Source organism: Carassius gibelio, chromosome A1, assembly GCF_023724105.1.
Source record: "Carassius gibelio isolate Cgi1373 ecotype wild population from Czech Republic chromosome A1, carGib1.2-hapl.c, whole genome shotgun sequence".
Lineage (NCBI taxonomy): Eukaryota > Metazoa > Chordata > Actinopteri > Cypriniformes > Cyprinidae > Carassius > Carassius gibelio.
Genome location: NC_068371.1, coordinates 33,134,992 through 33,153,280, shown reverse-complemented (window position 1 = coordinate 33,153,280; position 18,289 = coordinate 33,134,992). Strand labels below are relative to the sequence as shown.

The 18,289-nt window shown below is 42.4% G+C and overlaps 1 protein-coding gene across 7 annotated transcripts in view; it reads right to left on the bottom strand.

Annotated features, from left to right (window-relative positions):
• The window catches only part of LOC128019083 (NACHT, LRR and PYD domains-containing protein 12-like), a 282,672-nt gene that overhangs the window by 37,853 nt on the left and 226,530 nt on the right, over window positions 1-18,289 (bottom strand). For 6 of the 7 annotated variants that reach the window (XM_052605883.1, XM_052606135.1, XM_052605966.1 and 3 more), the window contains one exon: window positions 7,264-7,464. Coding sequence is in view for 1 of the 7 variants with exons in the window: in XM_052605720.1 (XP_052461680.1) it covers window positions 10,699-10,745; window positions 11,193-11,366; window positions 11,661-11,834; window positions 12,502-12,675 (569 nt within the window). In the remaining 6 variants the exon portion in view is untranslated. Of the gene's footprint in view, window positions 1-7,263; window positions 7,465-10,698; window positions 10,746-11,192; window positions 11,367-11,660; window positions 11,835-12,501; window positions 12,676-18,289 lie in introns of those variants that run through there. The other variant, XM_052605720.1, reaches the window with a different exon arrangement.

Genomic DNA, 18,289 nt, shown 5'->3' with positions numbered 1-18,289 from the left:
TTAGTTGAAGATTGTAGCTGAAAACGGTGGGACTGGCGTGGGATGGATGTCTGACTCTGGAGCCAAGATTCTGAACTTCTGAAAAGAAAGAAGAGACAAAGAATCAGCTATGTTATTGCGGTAGCCCGGAATGTGGCCGGCTCGTATTACGAACTGGTGTTGAGCAGATATTACAGTCAGTCTGCAGACGAATTGCATGATGGCTGGGGAATGAGATCTGCTTTTATTAATGATTTCAACTACTGCGGAGTTGTCAGAGTGGATAAGTATAGTGTGTTTAGACCATTTATGCCCCCAAAGAATGGCTGCAATAATGACTGGATAAATTTCATGAAGAGTGGATGAGGGAGAGACTGATTGCTGAACGAGATGGCTAAACTCGGGAGGCCATTCGGAAGCGAACCAACGACCGCCATAGTACCCCCCAAATCCGGTGGAAGGTGCTGCATCGGTGTACAGCTGGATGTCTTCCAGAAGACAAGAATTTCTGCCAGAGGTGCATCTCCATCTTACAGCCTTCGTCCAGATTGACTTTGTCATGGAGGGAAGGAATTGAAGCTGTTTTTGATAGAAGGTAGGAGAGAAAAGATTTCCCTTGGGGAATTATTCTGATGGCGTAGTTGAGGTGACCGAGGAGGACCAAAAGCTGCTGCTTCATGCACCTATCTACTAGAAGGTAATTTGATAGCAGAAGGGAAATACGTTGTAATTTCTCTGGAGGCAGAGATGCTTGGAAGGACGTGGAGTCTAGGGTGATGCCTAAAAACTCGATGGAAGTGCATGGCCCAATTGTTTTCTCTTTTGAAAGGGGAACACCCAGCTCCGAAAAGACTTTGATGAGAGTAGACAGACCTGAGTGTGGAGGTGAGGATGGAGGTGTAATGATGAGAAAGTCATCGAGATAGTGAAGGACATAGGGAAGCTTGTGGTTGTTGATAAGGATCCAACATAAGGGTCAGAGAGAGAGTCGAAAATCTTAGGGCTGCTTTTGCAGCCAAAGGTTAGGCGTACGGCGAAATAATATGCTCCTTTCCAGGATACGCCAAAGAAACGCCAGAATTCTGGATTAATGGGCATGACTTTAAAGGCGTTGGTGATATCAGCTTTTGAGAGCCACGAGCTGTGGCCTGCCTGGCTGATGAGTGTGATAGCTTGTTCGATGGTAGCGTATTTCATGGAGAAATCTGGGGCAGGGATAATGCTATTAATGCTAGGAATAAATGAGCCATGAGGGGAAGAAAGGTCAATGATTAATCTCTTTTTCCCAGAGTATTTCCTGGTGGCGATTCCTATAGGACTGATTCTAAAAGGAGAGAAAGGAGGTTCTTTGAACGGACCAATCATAAATCCTTCTTGAACTTCCTTCGCTATTAGTGCATCTACAGTGTCTGGCTCGGAGAGAGCGGACTGAAGATTGTTGGAGATATGAGAAGTGTCTGGCGTGATATCTAAACCTGGATGGAAACCATTTAGTAAGCCATTGGTAAGAAAATCTACAAACTCTTTATCGGGGTGGTTTAATAAAGCGGAGGTTAGGGCTTTAACCTTAATCGGAGTGCTGAGGTACTTTAGTAGTCATTGAGGTAAGGTGGTTGGGCTGTGGGGGCAGGAATTCCTGGCGTGGGAGCCGCCACAGAAGGAGCAGACGTGGAGTAGTCTACAGCTGGAGAGCGAACAGCCGAGGTCGTTGAAATTATTGCAGAACAGTACTAATATAAAGTACTGTTTAAGGGGATGATGTACTCGATGGCGCCGCGCATGGCTGCTTCAGTGCTTGGCTTTCCAGTGTTTGTACTGTTTTTGTTCATTTTTCCTGTTTTTTGTTTAACAAACACGATCAGTTTCACCAGGGATAAACTGATGAACATTCGGCAGAACACACCACAAGGTCTTTTACCGGATTTAAATTATTCAGACGTTTTACTGAACGTTGTTATCGGAGGAGCGGCGGCGCTGATCAAACGCTTCAGGACGCGCAGACGGGGGAAGCGAGCAGGAGCGCTCGTCAGACTCAGGAAGCGCGGATTTCGAATGCCATTGCCTAGCATCCATCTGGCAAATCTCCGCTCTCTACCCAACAAAACAGATGAACTCCTTCTGCTCTCTCGGACAAATAAGGATTTCTCACACTCTGCTGCTCTGTGTTTCACGGAAACCTGGCTGAATGACGCCATACCGGACAGCGCGCTCCATCTGCCGGGCTTTCAGCTGTTCAGAGCGGATCGCTAATCAGAATCAACGGGGAAATCGCGCGGCGGCGGGACATGCTTTTACATCAATGAACGGTGGTGTAGAGATGTAACGGTGTTAAAGAAGATGTGCTGTCCTGATCTAGAAATGCAGTTTGTCAACTGCAAGCCGTTCTATTCGCCGCTGGAGTTTCACTCGTTCATTCTGGTTAGTGTTTACATTCCTCCGCAAGCACAAGTAAGCCTGGCTTTACAGAAACTCGCTGATCAGATCACAGAGACAGAACAACAACACCCGGACTCTGTTTTAATCATTCTTAGGGACTTTAATAAAGCCAATCTTTCCCGTGAACTGCCAAAATACAGACATCATGTTACATGTCCCACCAGAGACAGTAATATATTGGATCACTGTTACACCACAATAAAGGATGCATATCACTCTGTTCCATGAGCAGCTTTGGGACATTCTGATCACTGTCTGGTTCATCTTATACCGTCCTACAAGCAAAAACTTAAATCTGCTAAACCTGTAGTAAGGACTGTGAAGAGATGGACCAGCGAAACAGAGCGGGATTTACAATCTTGTTTTGACATCACTGATTGGAGTGTTTTTGAAGCTGCTACCACCGATCTGGACGAACTCACAGAGACTGTAACATCCTATATTAGTTTCTGTGAGGATGTATGCATTCCTACCAGGACTTATTTAACATTTAACAATGATAAGCCATGGTTTACAGTAAAACTCAAACATCTTCGTCAGGCCAAAGAGGATGCCTACAGAAATGGGGACAGGGACTTGTACAATCAGGCCAGGAACACACTGAACAAAGAGATCAGAGCGGCTAAAAAGACCTACGCTAAAAAGTTGGAAGACCAGTTTACTTCCAACGACTCAACTTCAGTTTTGAGAGGACTGAGGGGCCATCACAAACTACAAGACACCATCCCCTTGCACTGAGGCTAATCAACGACTTGCTAACGACCTGCATGAGTTTTATTGTAGATTTGAAACCCCCAACACCCATTCTGACCATCTCCCTACACAACCATTAACACCTCCTGCAATCCCCCTCTCCACAACTCCTGCTCTTCAAATCTGTGAAGATGATGTGTGCCAGGTCTTCAAGAAGAACAAAAGTAGAAAAGCACCAGGCCCAGATGGCGTTACACCAGCCTGTCTGAAAATCTGTGCTGACCAGCTGGCCCCCATCTTTTCACAGATCTTCAACAGATCCCTGGAGTTGTGTGAAGTGCCTTCCTGCTTCAAACGCTCCACCATAATCCCCGTTCCAAAGAAACCCAAGATAACAGGACTTAACAACTACAGGCCTGTGGCTCTAACGTCTGTCGTCATGAAGCCGTTTGAAAAACTGGTTCTGGGTTATCTGAAGGACATCACTGGACCCTTACTGGACCCCCTGCAGTTTGCTTACCGAGCAAACAGGTCCGTGGATGATGCAATCAACATGTGATTGCACTTCATCCTGCAACATCTGGACAAAACAGGGACTTATGTGAGGATCCTGTTTGTGGACTTTAGTTCGGCTTTCAACACCATCATCCCAACAACCCTCCAGACCAAACTGACCCAGCTCTCTGTTCCTAGCTCTATCTGTCAGTGGATCACCAGCTTTCTGACAGATAGGCAACAGTTAGTGAGACTGGGGAAATTCATGTCAAACAACTGCACCACCAACACTGGCTCAGGGATGTGTTCTCTCCCCTCTGCTCTTCTCCCTGTACACCAATGACTGCACCTCTAAAGAACCCTCTGTCAAGCTCCTGAAGTTTGCAGACGACACTACAGTCATCGGCCTCATCCAGGATGGTGATGAGTCTGCTTACAGACAAGAGGTTGAGCAGCTGGCTGTCTGGTGCAGTCTTAACAACCTGGAGCTGAACACGCTCAAAACAGTGGAGATGATCGTGGACTTTAGGAGAAACCACCCTGCTCTTTCCCCACTCACCATCATGGACAGCACTGTGACTGCAGTGGAGTCATTCAGATTCCTGGGAACCACCATCTCTCAGGGCCTGAAGTGGGACAATCACATTGACTCCATTGTGAAAAAGGCCCAGCAGAGGTTGTACTTCCTTCGCCAGCTGAGGAAGTTTAACCTGCCACAGGAACTCAGCCATCATTGATTCTGTACTGTGTACTTCTATAACTGTCTGGTTTGGCTCAGCAACAAAATCAGACATCAGAAGACTACAGAGAACTGTTCGGACTGCTGAAAGGATTATTGGTGCTCCCCTGCCCACCCTTCAAGAACTGTATACATCCAGAGTGAGGAAAAGGGCTCATAAAATCACTCTGGATCCCTCACATCCAAGTCAGCCCATTTTTGAACTTTTGCCATCTGGCCGGCGCCTAAGAGCTGCAAATACCAGAACAGTAAGGCACAAAAACAGTTTCTTCCCCCAGGCAATCTACCTCATGAACAGTTAAATGTTCCCCACTTACGCTTATGCAAAAAAAAAAAAAAAAAAAAAAAAAGTGCAATATCCTTATATTTATTTGTTACCCCTCCATCCTAGTACATCCCTGCATCTTATTCAATCCTATTCCATTATCAATTATAGCACAATTGTTTATACACTTATTTATTTGCCTACAATTTGTTTTATTATTTTTTTGTCTATGTGTTGGTGTCTCTGTGTACTGGAAGCTTATGTCACTAAAACAAATTCCTTGTATGCGCAAGCATACTTGGCAAAAAAGCTCTTTCTGATTCTGATTCTGATCATTCTGCCTCCTTGGTACAGAACCGGCCGTCCCCTTTTATCTATACTTTTGGGAATTGGGACGTTGACTGTGGGACGTACGTCGAGGGGCTTTTGAATTAAAGGAGGAGGTGGAGCAGCTGGAGACAGTCTGTTGAATATGGGTGTCCTGCGGGAGGACGGCAGCTGTGACTTAAAGGGGGTTATAACCGTGCACGTTGAGGCAGGATGTGACGGGGCTCCGCAAAGCTCGCAGGAAAGTGAAGAACGGGCTGCGAAGATGCGGCAGTAAAGCTCCGGATCGAGAGTGCCCCAGTATGTTCCTTGGTTAAACTGCTGTAACCGACCTGCTGCTTGGGTAGCGAATAAAACGTGGTAGTTATAGAAGCCTGTCCCTCCAAAGCGGACAGCCATATCTAGAACGATAGACAGATAATCGTCTAGCTCTGACCTTCGGTCCGGATAAACGGAACAAATGATGTCTCTGAAGATCGAAAAAGCTAAAGCGAATTCGGTAGGGGTAAGATCTTTTGAACTAGGATTTAAGGTATGGCTAAGCTGCATGAGCCCTTGGCTGGTTTGAAGATCTCTGGGCTGGATAAAATTTTTGAGCGACGGCTGGAGAAGGTGGGCTAGATCAGTGTAGTTACCGGATAGAATCTGAAGACGTAAGGCTTGGGAGGCGGGGGAAGGCCGAATAACTGATGAAGCTGGCCGGGGAGGAGGTACTGCTGTGGCCAGGGTATATGTGCTGCTGTTAGATGGCACGGTATGAGGGTATATGGAAGGGGAGGGGCTAGGGGAAGTGAGGGATGAGTAAGGGTAGGTTAGGGAGGGGAAATAGGATAGGTTAGTTGGAAAAGGAGAAGGTACTGAGGGAGGTTGAAAAGGTCCACTGGTGGGAATGAATCCGGAAGTAGAAGTAACAGAGGCTGTGGCGGCTGAAGAATGGGTAGAGGAATGGATGATGGGATGAGAGGATGAATGAGTGTTAGGATTTGTGGCAGTTTGTGAACCCAAAGATGAGAGAAATTATGTAATTATCTGAGATAATTCAGAGGTAGAAAGAGCTGGGTTGAGTGGCAGTTGCATTTGGCTGCCACTAGGTGGCGCCGATGCTGCTTGCTGAGTGGTGACGTCACTGGTGACGGCGGGGAAACTCAGAGAGGATGCAGTTAGCCTCTGGTCGCCACTAGGTGGCGCGGCTGTGGCTTGAGGTCGATCGCTAGGCTGAGTGGTGACGTCACGAGTGATGATGGAGGAATTCCGTGAGGATACCGGAACGGCTGAGGTCTCCGAGTTTGCATTTGGAGCAGCGTTGATGGGTGCAGTGTAAAGTTGAAATAGCCTTAATTTATTATCAGTGCGGCTAAAATGAATGCCTTTATCCTTGAGAGCGCGCTGGAGGCGAGCTACGGTCCAGTGCTTGATAGCAGACTCTGATCCGGCGGACTTGCCGGGAGTGTTTGGCCGAGGATTACCGGCGGATGGTTGTCGATGCTGTTGGCGGAGAGAGCGGTCGCACCGACTTCCGTGCCCGAGAGATCAATGGCGATCGCGGACAGAATCCCTCGAGGGCGGCAGAGAGCGGGCGCGTGGCCGAGCCCGGGCCGGAGAAATCCCGGATGGCGAACCTGCACGAGAAGGCTCGCGGTCGCGGGACCGAGGGATTCGAATGGCGGAAGGTGGGACCAGTGGGAAGATTGGCTGCGAGAGGACCGGTGAGAAGATTTGCTGGGTGAGGACCGGTGAGAAGACCGGCTGGGTGGAAGGGAATTGCCCCTGAAAAGATCGTCATCTGAGTCGGAGGGGTTGATCTGCAGTTCGGGATCCATGGCGAGAGGGACCAACGAGAAACTGAGTCAACAGTTCAGAGAAGGTTGGTCTAGCATAAATAGCTGATGGGGGACGAGATGATTGGTTGAGACGTGGCCTTGTTCCCGAACTTTAGTTAACTTCATTAACTCCATTTATTTAATTTAAATTTACTCAATAAAATTTAACAGGTCAAGTTACATGTACTTATTCGTTTTTTTATTTTTACTTAACTTAGTTAAGTAGATTTACTTAATTTCCAAATGTGTTAAATTTACTTGAAAAATGCTTGTGCAAAAACTTGCCAAATAAAAATTAAGTAAATTTACTTATTATTTTTTTCAGTGTGTGAGTGTTTGGACAGAATTAATTAAGTGAATCGAGTGTTAAATCAGCGCAGACAGAAAAATAAAGCAGACGATCAGGAGACGGATTCATTCATTCAGCCTCTGATCTCAATCACATTCATGATTATTCATACTGTCATCAGTTCACATCAGGATTCAGAAACCAGTTCAGGATCAAATAGTCACTAATGGACTTTTATTACATTTGATGAGCAGTTTACAATAGAAATATTAAAGCACACATATTACTCTGTTTATTAAAGATTCAGAACAGTATGAGAGTCTGATCTAGATTCATAACTTCTGTATGATGATGAAAAACTAATTAAAAATGAATAGAAATGTACTGATGTGAGATTTGATGAGTTTGTGTGCATGTGAACCTCAGAAAGAGTCTCTCTATCATTTAATATCACACAGAGACACTGAGGAATAATATTCAATGCTAAATCCAGCGTAGAGGGGTTCAGTGAATGTGGTGTTGTGTGTGTGTAAGTGTGTGAGTGTGTGTGTGTGTAAGTGTGTGAGTGTGTGTGTGTCAGAGACGCTGTAGAAGGACAGAGAGCCGGCCGACACGTCCACATACACTCCTACTCTCTTACAGGATGAACAGACAACAGATATATCAGTTCTGTTATTATTGTGACAGACAGAGAAACTGTTATCAGAGCACCACAGACTCCAGGATTTGTCATTGCATCCAAACACACAGTCTCTCCCTACTCCTTTCCTGTTGATTCTTTTATATGACACTGATATTACAGCATAAACTCCGCTCCATTCAGTCTCCCAGTAACAGTGTCCAGTCAGACTTTCAACACTCAGAACCTGAGAAACAACATCAAATCTCTCTGGATGATCAGGATACGGCTGACGATCTTTCACATGTGTGATCTTCTTGTTCTCATCAGATAGAACGAGTTCAGTGTGTGCTGTGTTTGGATCCAGTGTGAGATCACAGGCATCTGAACACAAGAAGAGAGAAACATCAAGAACAACACAACACTGAAGATGTCTGTGTGTTTACAGCTTTGACTAAAGCTGTGTCTGAAACCGCTCCCTATACACTATATAGTGCACTAGATCAGCTGTCACACATTCTGTAGTGATGTCTGAATTCTGAGTGAACGACCATTATCTTATCTGAGCTCAAAACGCTACTCACGAGAGGATCAGGATGTCTTTACCCAGCAGGCACAGGATGTAGACTCCAACGTCGGTTAGACGTTGGATTTTGGTTGAAAATAAAAATCAGGTTGACGTCTAAATCCAACGACAGTTTGACGTCAAGCTCCAGTGTTGGGCAGATGCTGAATTTTGGCTGGAATAAACACCCCCACAAAAAAAAATCATAAAAAACGTTGAAATGCATGGCAGTACACATTTTACCATCTTCACTTATTACTAACCAGTTTGACTTTATTTCTGTCAGACGTCTACAGAAGTTATTTTTGAGAATTAACAGAGATTTAGATGTTGATGTTTTATTTGAAAATGTTTGATCACCATTATTGTGATCAGTGTTTGCTTTAGTTAGGTAGTTTGACTCTTGGCTTAGTAAGTTTGTGATTCTTGTAATAGTGTTTACCAAAACACATAATTTGTTATAAAAGGGGCCATGAACAAATGTAAGGTGATATAGTTTTCATAATCATGAAGAAAATTGATTGAGGATAAAACAATTTTTGTCATTGACCCAATAGTTAATGAACAATATTCAAGAAACAATACTTTCTTCCTTCAGAGCAGACATTATAACAATCAGTTAAAAACTTTTAAACATGAGTTCAAAAAACTTAACCTACGGCGACACACACAGACATCAACAATCAGCGTATGAATCTCAACAATGGTGACATGCTTCATGCAGCAATGCATAGTATAGAACTCATGGCTTCCAGCATGCATTGCTGCATTAAGCATGTCACCATTGTTGAGATTCATACGCTGATTGTTGATGTCTGTGTGTGTCGCCGTAGGTTAAATTTTTTGAGCTCATGTTTAAAACATTTTAACTGATTGTTATAATACCACTGGATCTCATGTGACAGAAACACAGTGTTTGTAATATGAATGTAAAAACATCAGTGAATCAGGTTATTTTATGATTATAAAACCATTAACTGATAACAGCCATCACCTGATCACATGTCACGTTAGTTTTCTTTGATGCTGCAAATGTGCTTGACACACAACTGTCACAGCGAAGACAAAAGATATAATAAGTGTTAAGAGCCCAACTAATGGAAACACGAATCACTGTTATGGTGTTTAACTCTTATGCTGTTATGGAAATTAAACACATTAGAGTTAAACCCCTGTTAATTTTCAATAAGATCTTCTGTAGACGTCTGACAGAAATAAAGTCAGTCTGGTTAGTAATACGTGAAGCTGGTAACGCTGTTTGTGCAGTTGTTTAATCCTTCTCTGCTGAGATCTTGAGATATTTAATGTGCTGCCATGCATTTCAACCTTTGTTGCAGTGTGGTGCTTATTCCAACCAAAATTCAACGTCTGTCTGATGTCGGAGTTTGACGTCAAACAAAGTTGGGTTTAGACATCAACCCGACTTTCATTTTCAACCAAAATTGTTGGAGTCCAACGTCTTCCTGACGTCACATTGACTATTATTATTATTATTATTATTATTATTTTTATTATTATCATTATTATTATTATTATTATTATTAGATATATAAAAAAGTTTTTAATTGTATTTTGAATGGTAATATATCATGGCTTCCAAAAAAAAAAAAAGTAAATCATCAAACTCACAATAGTATTTAAGAACAAAAACCGGACGAATCCCTTTAAATAAATCATCTGATCGATGTCTTGAGGTGGTAACTGTAGTATAAGTGGAATAATTGACTCCTCTTCGCGTTGTGACGCATCAAAGCTGTTAGCGGCAGATGGAGAATTGTTTGCAGGATTTGTCTGAAGCCTCTTTTTTTAATCCATGCAGCAAATGCTTTAAAAACAGTTTTTAAAATTACTTGATTGCATTCCAGATGCTTTTAAATGACTTTTCACTATAAAGTTTACGGGTCGTTTGAATGTAAAACATTGTCATGAATTTGACAATTGGGCATGTAAAAGAGTGATAAGCTGATAATTAATGTGATGACTGGTTCAGTGACAGAAACACGGGACACACACAGGTCTATAATAACTGCTGAAATGTCTGTGTGTCTCAGGTCTCAGGTCAGTCTGAGCGCTCATGATACACACAGTACAGCTGTACACCTGCAGGAGACACAGATCAACACTGGCTTTCTTTTTCAAGTTTGGATATTTGTCCTTCTGTAGCCTATACTTCATCTTTCAGTTTCTCAAGAGTAATCAGAGATGCGATCGCACAAGATCCTCTTCAGCTGTCACAAGCCGAGGGTGAATCTAAAGGTTTACATGATTAAACTGAATCCACACTCGAGGACATCGCTTCAAATCATCTTTCAGTTTCTCAAGAGCAGCGACATCACTCTCTGTGAGTGTGTGTGTGTGTGTGTGTCCGTCTCCATGTGTGTATGTGTGTATCTCTGTGTGTGTCTGTGTGTGCGTGTGTGTGTGTGTGTGTGTGTGTGTGTGTGTGTGTGTGAGTGTGTGTGTAGACCTACACTTTCGTAGTCCTGCTCTCATCCTCTTCTCTCCTCCATGATCCACACTATAAACACACAAACACAGGTTCATAAGTTGACACTCATATAATCAGACTGAGTCAATAGTTGTTGACCACGCCCACAAGCCACGCCCCAGCACTCATTATTAAAAATATATATTAAAAGATAAATCCTACATTGTAAAAATACATACTGTCCTGTAAAAAATAAAAAGCAGCATTTCATAATCATGAAAACAATATAATAGTATAATGAAATACTATAATATTTTAAAGTAAAGTATATATAATTATTATTATTATTATTAAAGTACTTTAAGCTCAGGCTCGCTGATGGATCTAATGACTGTTTTGGAGGGTTAGCTGACTGCAAAGAGACGTACAAAGAGACGTACAAAGCTCCTCCCAAATGTTGTTAATAAAACATAATTTAATGTAGATCTGCATCATTCACACACATGTTCAGTACGTCAGTATTAGTGTTTGACATACTTGAGTATCTGCAGTTTATAGTTTGGATCCTGCAGTTTGTGTTTGAGCAGCTTGACTCCTGATTCTCCTGGGTGATTGTAGCTCAGATCCAGCTCTCTCAGGTGTGAGGGGTTTAAACTCAGAGCTGAAGACAAATAACCACAGCCTTCCTCTGTCACCATACAACCAGACAACCTACAGACACACACACACAGAGACATCATCTACAGACACACACACACAGAGACAGGTCAACTACAGACACACATTTTAACCAGTTGACTGTAAATGATCTCTTCTATGTTCTTAATACCTCAGTATCTGCAGACACACACACACACACACACACACACACACACTGTGATCAGTTTACTGTAAATTATCTCTTCTATGTTCTTAATACCTCAGTATCTGCAGACACACACACACACACACACACACACACTGTGATCAGTTGACTGTAAATGATCTCTTATATGTTCTTAATACCTCAGTATCTGCAGCTGACAGTTTGGACTCTTCAGTCCATCAGAAATAAACTTTACACCAGAGTCCTGCAGGTCATTGTTGCTCAGATCCAGCTCTCTCAGGACACAGTTTGAGGATTGTAGAGCTGAAGACAATCTCTCACAACACTTAGCAGTGAGATTACAGCCAGCAAGACTGAAAGAGACAAGAACACACACCAACAGTGAGGTCATCTACAGACACACACACACACACACACACACACACACACACACACACACAGTCAGATCATCTACAGACAAACACACACACACACACACACACACACAGAGTCAGATCATCTACACACACACACACACACACACAGTGAGATAATCTACAGACACACACACTATGATCAGTTGAGTGTAAATGATCTCTTATATGTTCTTAATACCTCAGTATCTGCAGACACACACACACAAACACACAGATCATCTACACACACACACACACACACACACACTGTGATCAGTTGACTGTAAATGATCTCTTCTATGTTCTTAATACCTCAGTATCTGCAGACACACACACACACACACACACAGTCAGATCATCTACAGACAAACACACACACACACACACACACACACACAGATCATCTACACACACACACACACACACGCACAGTGAGATAATCTACAGACACACACACACACACACACACACACTATGATCAGTTGAGTGTAAATGATCTCTTATATCTGCACACACACACACACACACATACACACACACAGATCATCTACACACACACACACACACACACACACACACACTGTGATCAGTTGACTGTAAATGATCTCTTCTATGTTCTTAATACCTCAGTATCTGCAGCTGACAGTTTGGACTCTTCAGTCCATCAGAAATAAACTTTACACCAGAGTCCTGCAGGTCATTGTTCCTCAGATCCAGCTCTCTCAGGACACAGTTTGAGGATTGAAGAGCTGAAGACAAACTCTCACAACACTGAGCAGTGAGATTACAGCCAGCAAGACTGAAAGAGACAAGAACACACACCAACAGTCAAATCATCTACACCATGCAACTTCAACTGGCGGCCCGCGGGCCAAATCCAGCCCGCCAGAGATTTCCATCCGGCCCCCAGAATAATACTGAATTCAGGAATAGCCTTGTTTAGAGGAAAAAGTTTAGGGCTGGTCCGAGTACAATTTTTTGAGCTTTGAAGCTTCGGTAGTAATTAACATATTTTTCTCTCTAATAAAGGCAGGAATCTGTGTCTGTATGTCCGTTTGCATTTTTATTATTTCGAGAACCGTTCATCCAATCGACTTCACAAGGGAGTGCAGTGTCGCATTTGGTGCAATATAGATGGACACGCGAGACGCGACACATTCAGAATTAATTAACTTTTAGTAAACTACAATCAGAACAGCGCGAGCGGGAAGCGGCGCACCTCATGCGGGCAGGGCTATGCTCCAAGAACGGACACTGCACTAGTGATATAAAACGCACACACATAGGTCTGTTAAATTAAGCAATACTTTTAAGGTAGTCTAATATTTTTCTGACTAACAAATTGGCACAGTAAGGGTAGATTTCAATAAAGAAAAAGGAAATTTAAATAAAGAAAAAACAAAATTTAAATAAAGAAAAACAAAATTTAAATAAAGAAAAACAAAATTTAAATAAAGAAAAAACTTGTAGTATCCTGGAGTAACCACTAGGTGTCATCTGTATATCTAAGTTGTTGGGTTCTATCTTGGCACGAATGGGGTGGAAGAAGAGGTGCCAGGTGGAAGCAGTGTTTGATGTCTGTTGCTGTAACTGCTGCAAACAGAAAGTAAAGTATTAACTTCAACTCAATACATGTGGTGGTGATTTATATGGACGATATCACATTTTGGCGACGAGGATGAAGCGGAAAGCTTGTGTTGACAACAGATTGAAATTGTGAAAAGGAGCAGAGTGCGGATAACTGTGTTGAGGGGGAGAAGAAGCTTGATTAACCATGGCTACAGGAACTATTGGCTCACTAGCAGCATTTGATGCAAAAGTTCAAACATGGGAAGAGTATTCGGAAATAGTGGAGCAATTTTTTGTGGCTAATGGAATCGAAGATGAGGGTAAGCAAAGAGCTATTCTCATAAGTGTTGTGGGACCACAAACGTACAGTGTGATGCGAACAGAGGTGGAGAGTCCAGGGGTCAGAAAGTAAAAGTCCTGCCATATGTTTATTCCACCCATGAACCCAGCAGCTGATTTCACCAGAGGAGGAATCAAGTCATTCCTTTCAAGTCACAAACAAGTCTCAAGTTAAATCCCAAGTCCTCAAAGAGTTAAAGTCAATGAGATAATTAAGTGACTAATTAAATGATGATTGTGCATTAGTGATGAACACCTGCTGTTAACAATCAACATCACTGAAGAAAAGAGAAACACAAGAACTACAATTGACTTTAAGCACAGCCTTGGATGAAATCAACTGGAAGAAAAAAAAAAAAAAAAAAACGTTGTCCCCATAATTGTGGTGAGTCCACCATCATGGAGATCAGTGTTTGCTTTAGTTGGGCTCTTGACCCTTTTAATAATTCAAAGTAATTTGCTTTTAAACACTTGCGGTTGTGTTACGTAGTAAACATTAACACATTGCTGAATTAAAAGCTTGAAGTAGAAAATTTAATTGCCCTTTTTTCATCTAAAACATTTTAATTAACTTCATGAAGGTGTCTCTCTTTGGTTTGTTAAATTATGTTCAGCAATTACTGAACTACAAAAAAAGTCCTATTAAACAAATATTATTGTAATGCTTAAATATTGGGGGGAAAAAAAATTGTACAGGCTCGGAATTTTAGACATGAACACTTATCATATGATCCTCAACAGTGGTTACAATAATTATTCATGCTACAGTGCATGATGGGAGTTTTTACTATGGTGTTACCCAGCATGCACTTCAGCTTGAAGCGTTTTGTTGATTGTCACCATTGTTGAGATTCATATGCTGGGTCATGATGTCTGTGCGTCTTATTAGAAAAAGATTTCAAAAATTTATATTTATTACATACATTAGGAAATGTATTCATTATAGTGATTAAACCAACGGTTCCACAAGGTAGGTTATTTAAAAACTGAACATTTGTTAATAATAAATGCATTAAATTGTTTTGGAAATAAACAGGCTGATGCCTAATAATTACTTCATCATGTAAAACTAGCTAGTAACGGTTTTCTGCACAGCACTGATTGCACTGCTTTATAACAGCACATGTACTTTTACAGAGAAATATCTAACATAAGAAACCAAAGGTCAAGAGCCCAACTGAAGCAAACACTGATCTCCATGATGGTGGCATAATTTTAACCAATAAAACATCAGCATCTGATCCTCTGTAACGCACAATAATAGCAGGTGTTAATCACTAATGCACAATCATCATTTAATTAGTCTCTTAATTATCTCATTGACTTTAACTCTTTGAGGACTTGGGATTTGAGTTGAGACTAGTTTGTGACTTGGAAGGAATGACTTGGTTCCTCCTCTGGTGAAATCAGCTGCTGAGTTCATGGTTGGAGCAAAAATGTGGCAGGACTTTTACTTTCTGACCCCTGGACTCTCCACCTCTGGATGCGAAATCTTCTGAGCCCTACGAAACCAAGTGAAAAGACTTATCAGCAACTGATAACGATGTTAAAAAATCATTTCAATCCTAAGCCAAGTGAGATTGTACAGAGATTTAAATTTGATTCAAGAACGAAGAAGCCGACAGAGACTGTGACAGAGTATGTAGCTGAGTTGCGTTGTTTAGCACAAGATTGTAATTACGGAGCAACTTTAGATCAAATGCTGAGGGATCGTCTTGTTTGTGGCATAGATGATGATCGGATTCAGAGACTGCTGCTTTCAGAAGCAAATCTGACATTTGAGACTGCTTTTAAAATTGCAGTAGCTACTGAAGCCGCAAGCAAAAATGTGCTCGATTTACAAAATAAATCTGGGGTACAGGCATGTAACAGCATCATGTTTAAAGAAAGAAAACCGGATCACTGGAAAAGAGGAGAATCTGGTAAACAAAAAGAAAGTAGAGAGTGTCATAGATGCTGCGGAAAAAACCACCAAGCTAACGAATGTAGATTTAAGAAGGATAAATGTTATGTGTGCAGGAAAATTGGACATATCGCCAGAGCCTGTCGCAACAAAAGCCAACAGAGTGGACACGCGACAACAGAAAAAGGGGGAAAAGGTGAGCGTCCGTATCGGGCATTCAATGTAAGTGAAAATAATGAGAGTGATGAATCTGAAGAAACATTCACTTTGGCATGTGTAAAAACTGATGCATTGAAGAAAGTGAAACCCATCAATGCGGAGTTGCATGTTAATGGCAGACTGGTAAACTTTGAGATTGATACAGGGTGTAGTGTCAGTCTTATGAATGAGGGAATGTACAAGGATATCTGGAAACATTCAGAAGCTCCCAAACTGAGACGTACAAAAATCAAGCTGAGAACTTATACAGGAGAGCAAGTAGAGATAGTGGGTGTGGCTGATGTACAAGTAAAATACCAGCAGCAGGAAAAGAAAATGCCACTTGTCATAGTGAAAGGAACAGGACCATGCTTACTAGGCAGAGCCTGGCTTGAAGAAATTCAATTACCATGGAGTGAGATAAAGCTGATACAGTCAGAGGTGATGACATTACAACAGGTGTTATCCAAGCATGAGGAAGTATTCAAAGAGGAGCTTGGGACATTAAGGGGTACTGTTGCTACTCTTCACGTGCCGACTGATGCCACACCACGGTTTTTTAGACCTAGATCTGTGCCTTATGCCCTGCAAACAAGGGTGGAGGAAGAGATTAATCGACTGCTACGGGACAAGATCATATCACCTGTTAAGTATTCAGAGTGGGCAGCTCCTGTTGTTCCTATCTTGAAATCAGATGGCAGTATAAGATTATGCGGTGACTACAAACTCACAGTCAATAGAGTGTCAACATTGGAACAGTATCCAATACCTAGGGTGGAAGATCTTTTTGCTCTATTGGATGGAGGAAAGCAGTTCATAAAATTGGACATGAGTCATGCATACCAACAAATTATCATGGATGAAAGCTCCAAGAAATACTTGACAGTGAATACACAGAAAGGGTTATTCACATATAATCGTTTACCCTTTGGAGTGGCTTCAGCTCCTGCTATCTTTCAGAGAACAATGGAGGGATTGTTGCAAGGTATTCCTGGATTAGTTGTTTATCTGGATGATATATTGGTGACAGGCGTAAACCAAGAAAGTCACTTGAAGACACTGGATGAAGTGCTGTCGAGACTGGAAGAAGCTGGTTTGCGACTGAAAAGAGTAAAATGTGTGTTCCTGGCAGATGAGGTGGAATATTTAGGCCACAGAGTAGATGCACAGGGTCTACATCCTTTGGGAAGTAAAGTGAAAGCCATTGAAGAAGCACCAGAACCAAGGAATGTCACAGAGCTTAAAGCATACCTGGGACTGCTTAACTATTATAACAAGTTCCTGCCAAATCTGGCAACGCTGCTGGCCCCCCTACATCTGCTGCTGAGAAAAGATGTTCAGTGGATGTGGAAAAAGCAACAGCAAGAAGCTTTTATAAAATCTAAAGCTCTACTAAAATCAGCAGAGGTGCTAGCTCATTATTCATCAGATTCAGAACTAACTTTGGCTTGTGATGCTTCACCCTACGGGGTTGGTGCAGTGCTCTCGCAGCGTATAAAAGGAGAAAGGGTGGAGAAACCTCTTGGGTTCATGTCTCGGACATTAACGCCAGCGGAGAAACGTTATTCACAACTGGACAAAGAAGGCTTGGCTGTGATTTTTGGCATCCATAGATTCCACAAGTATTTGTATGGTCGTGCATTTACAATTTGCACTGATCATAAGCCTTTGATCCATTTGTTTAATGAAACAAAAGCAGTTCCTCAAATGGGTTCACCCAGAGTGCTAAGGTGGGCTGTGATGTTACAAGCATATCAGTATAACATTGTTTACAATCCAGGAAAGTACCACCAAAATGCTGATGCGCTGAGTAGACTTCCAGTGCCAGGTGAGGGAGAACCTGATGACACTAATGATCAAGTGCTGATGATGGATTTAATGGACGGTTCGCCTGTGAGTGCAGCACAGGTTCGGAAGTGGACATCACACGACATAACACTCTCAATGGTACATGAGTACCTCTTAAAGGGTTGGCCTGAGAAAGTAGAGCCACATGTGTTACCGTACCATCACAGGAGAGATGCTCTCAGTGTAAAAGATGGATGTGTGACTTGGGGAGCGAGAATCGTCATACCATCGCAAGGTAGAGGGGCTGTATTGAAACAGTTACATCAGACTCATTCCGGCATGTCCAGAATGAAAGGATTGGCCCGATCATACATGTGGTGGCCTGGAATGGACCAGGATGTAGAGAGAGTGGTTCAGAAATGTGAGGTGTGTCAAAGTTTCAGAAAGGCACCTGCTCAAGCTCCTTTGCACCCGTGGGAGTGGCCAGGCTCACCCTGGGAAAGACTTCATGTAGACTACGCAGGCCCCTTTTTACGAAGAATGTTCCTAATTCTGGTAGATTCTCATTCTAAGTGGATGGAAGTTTATCCTGTGATGCAGGCCACTTCCCAAATTA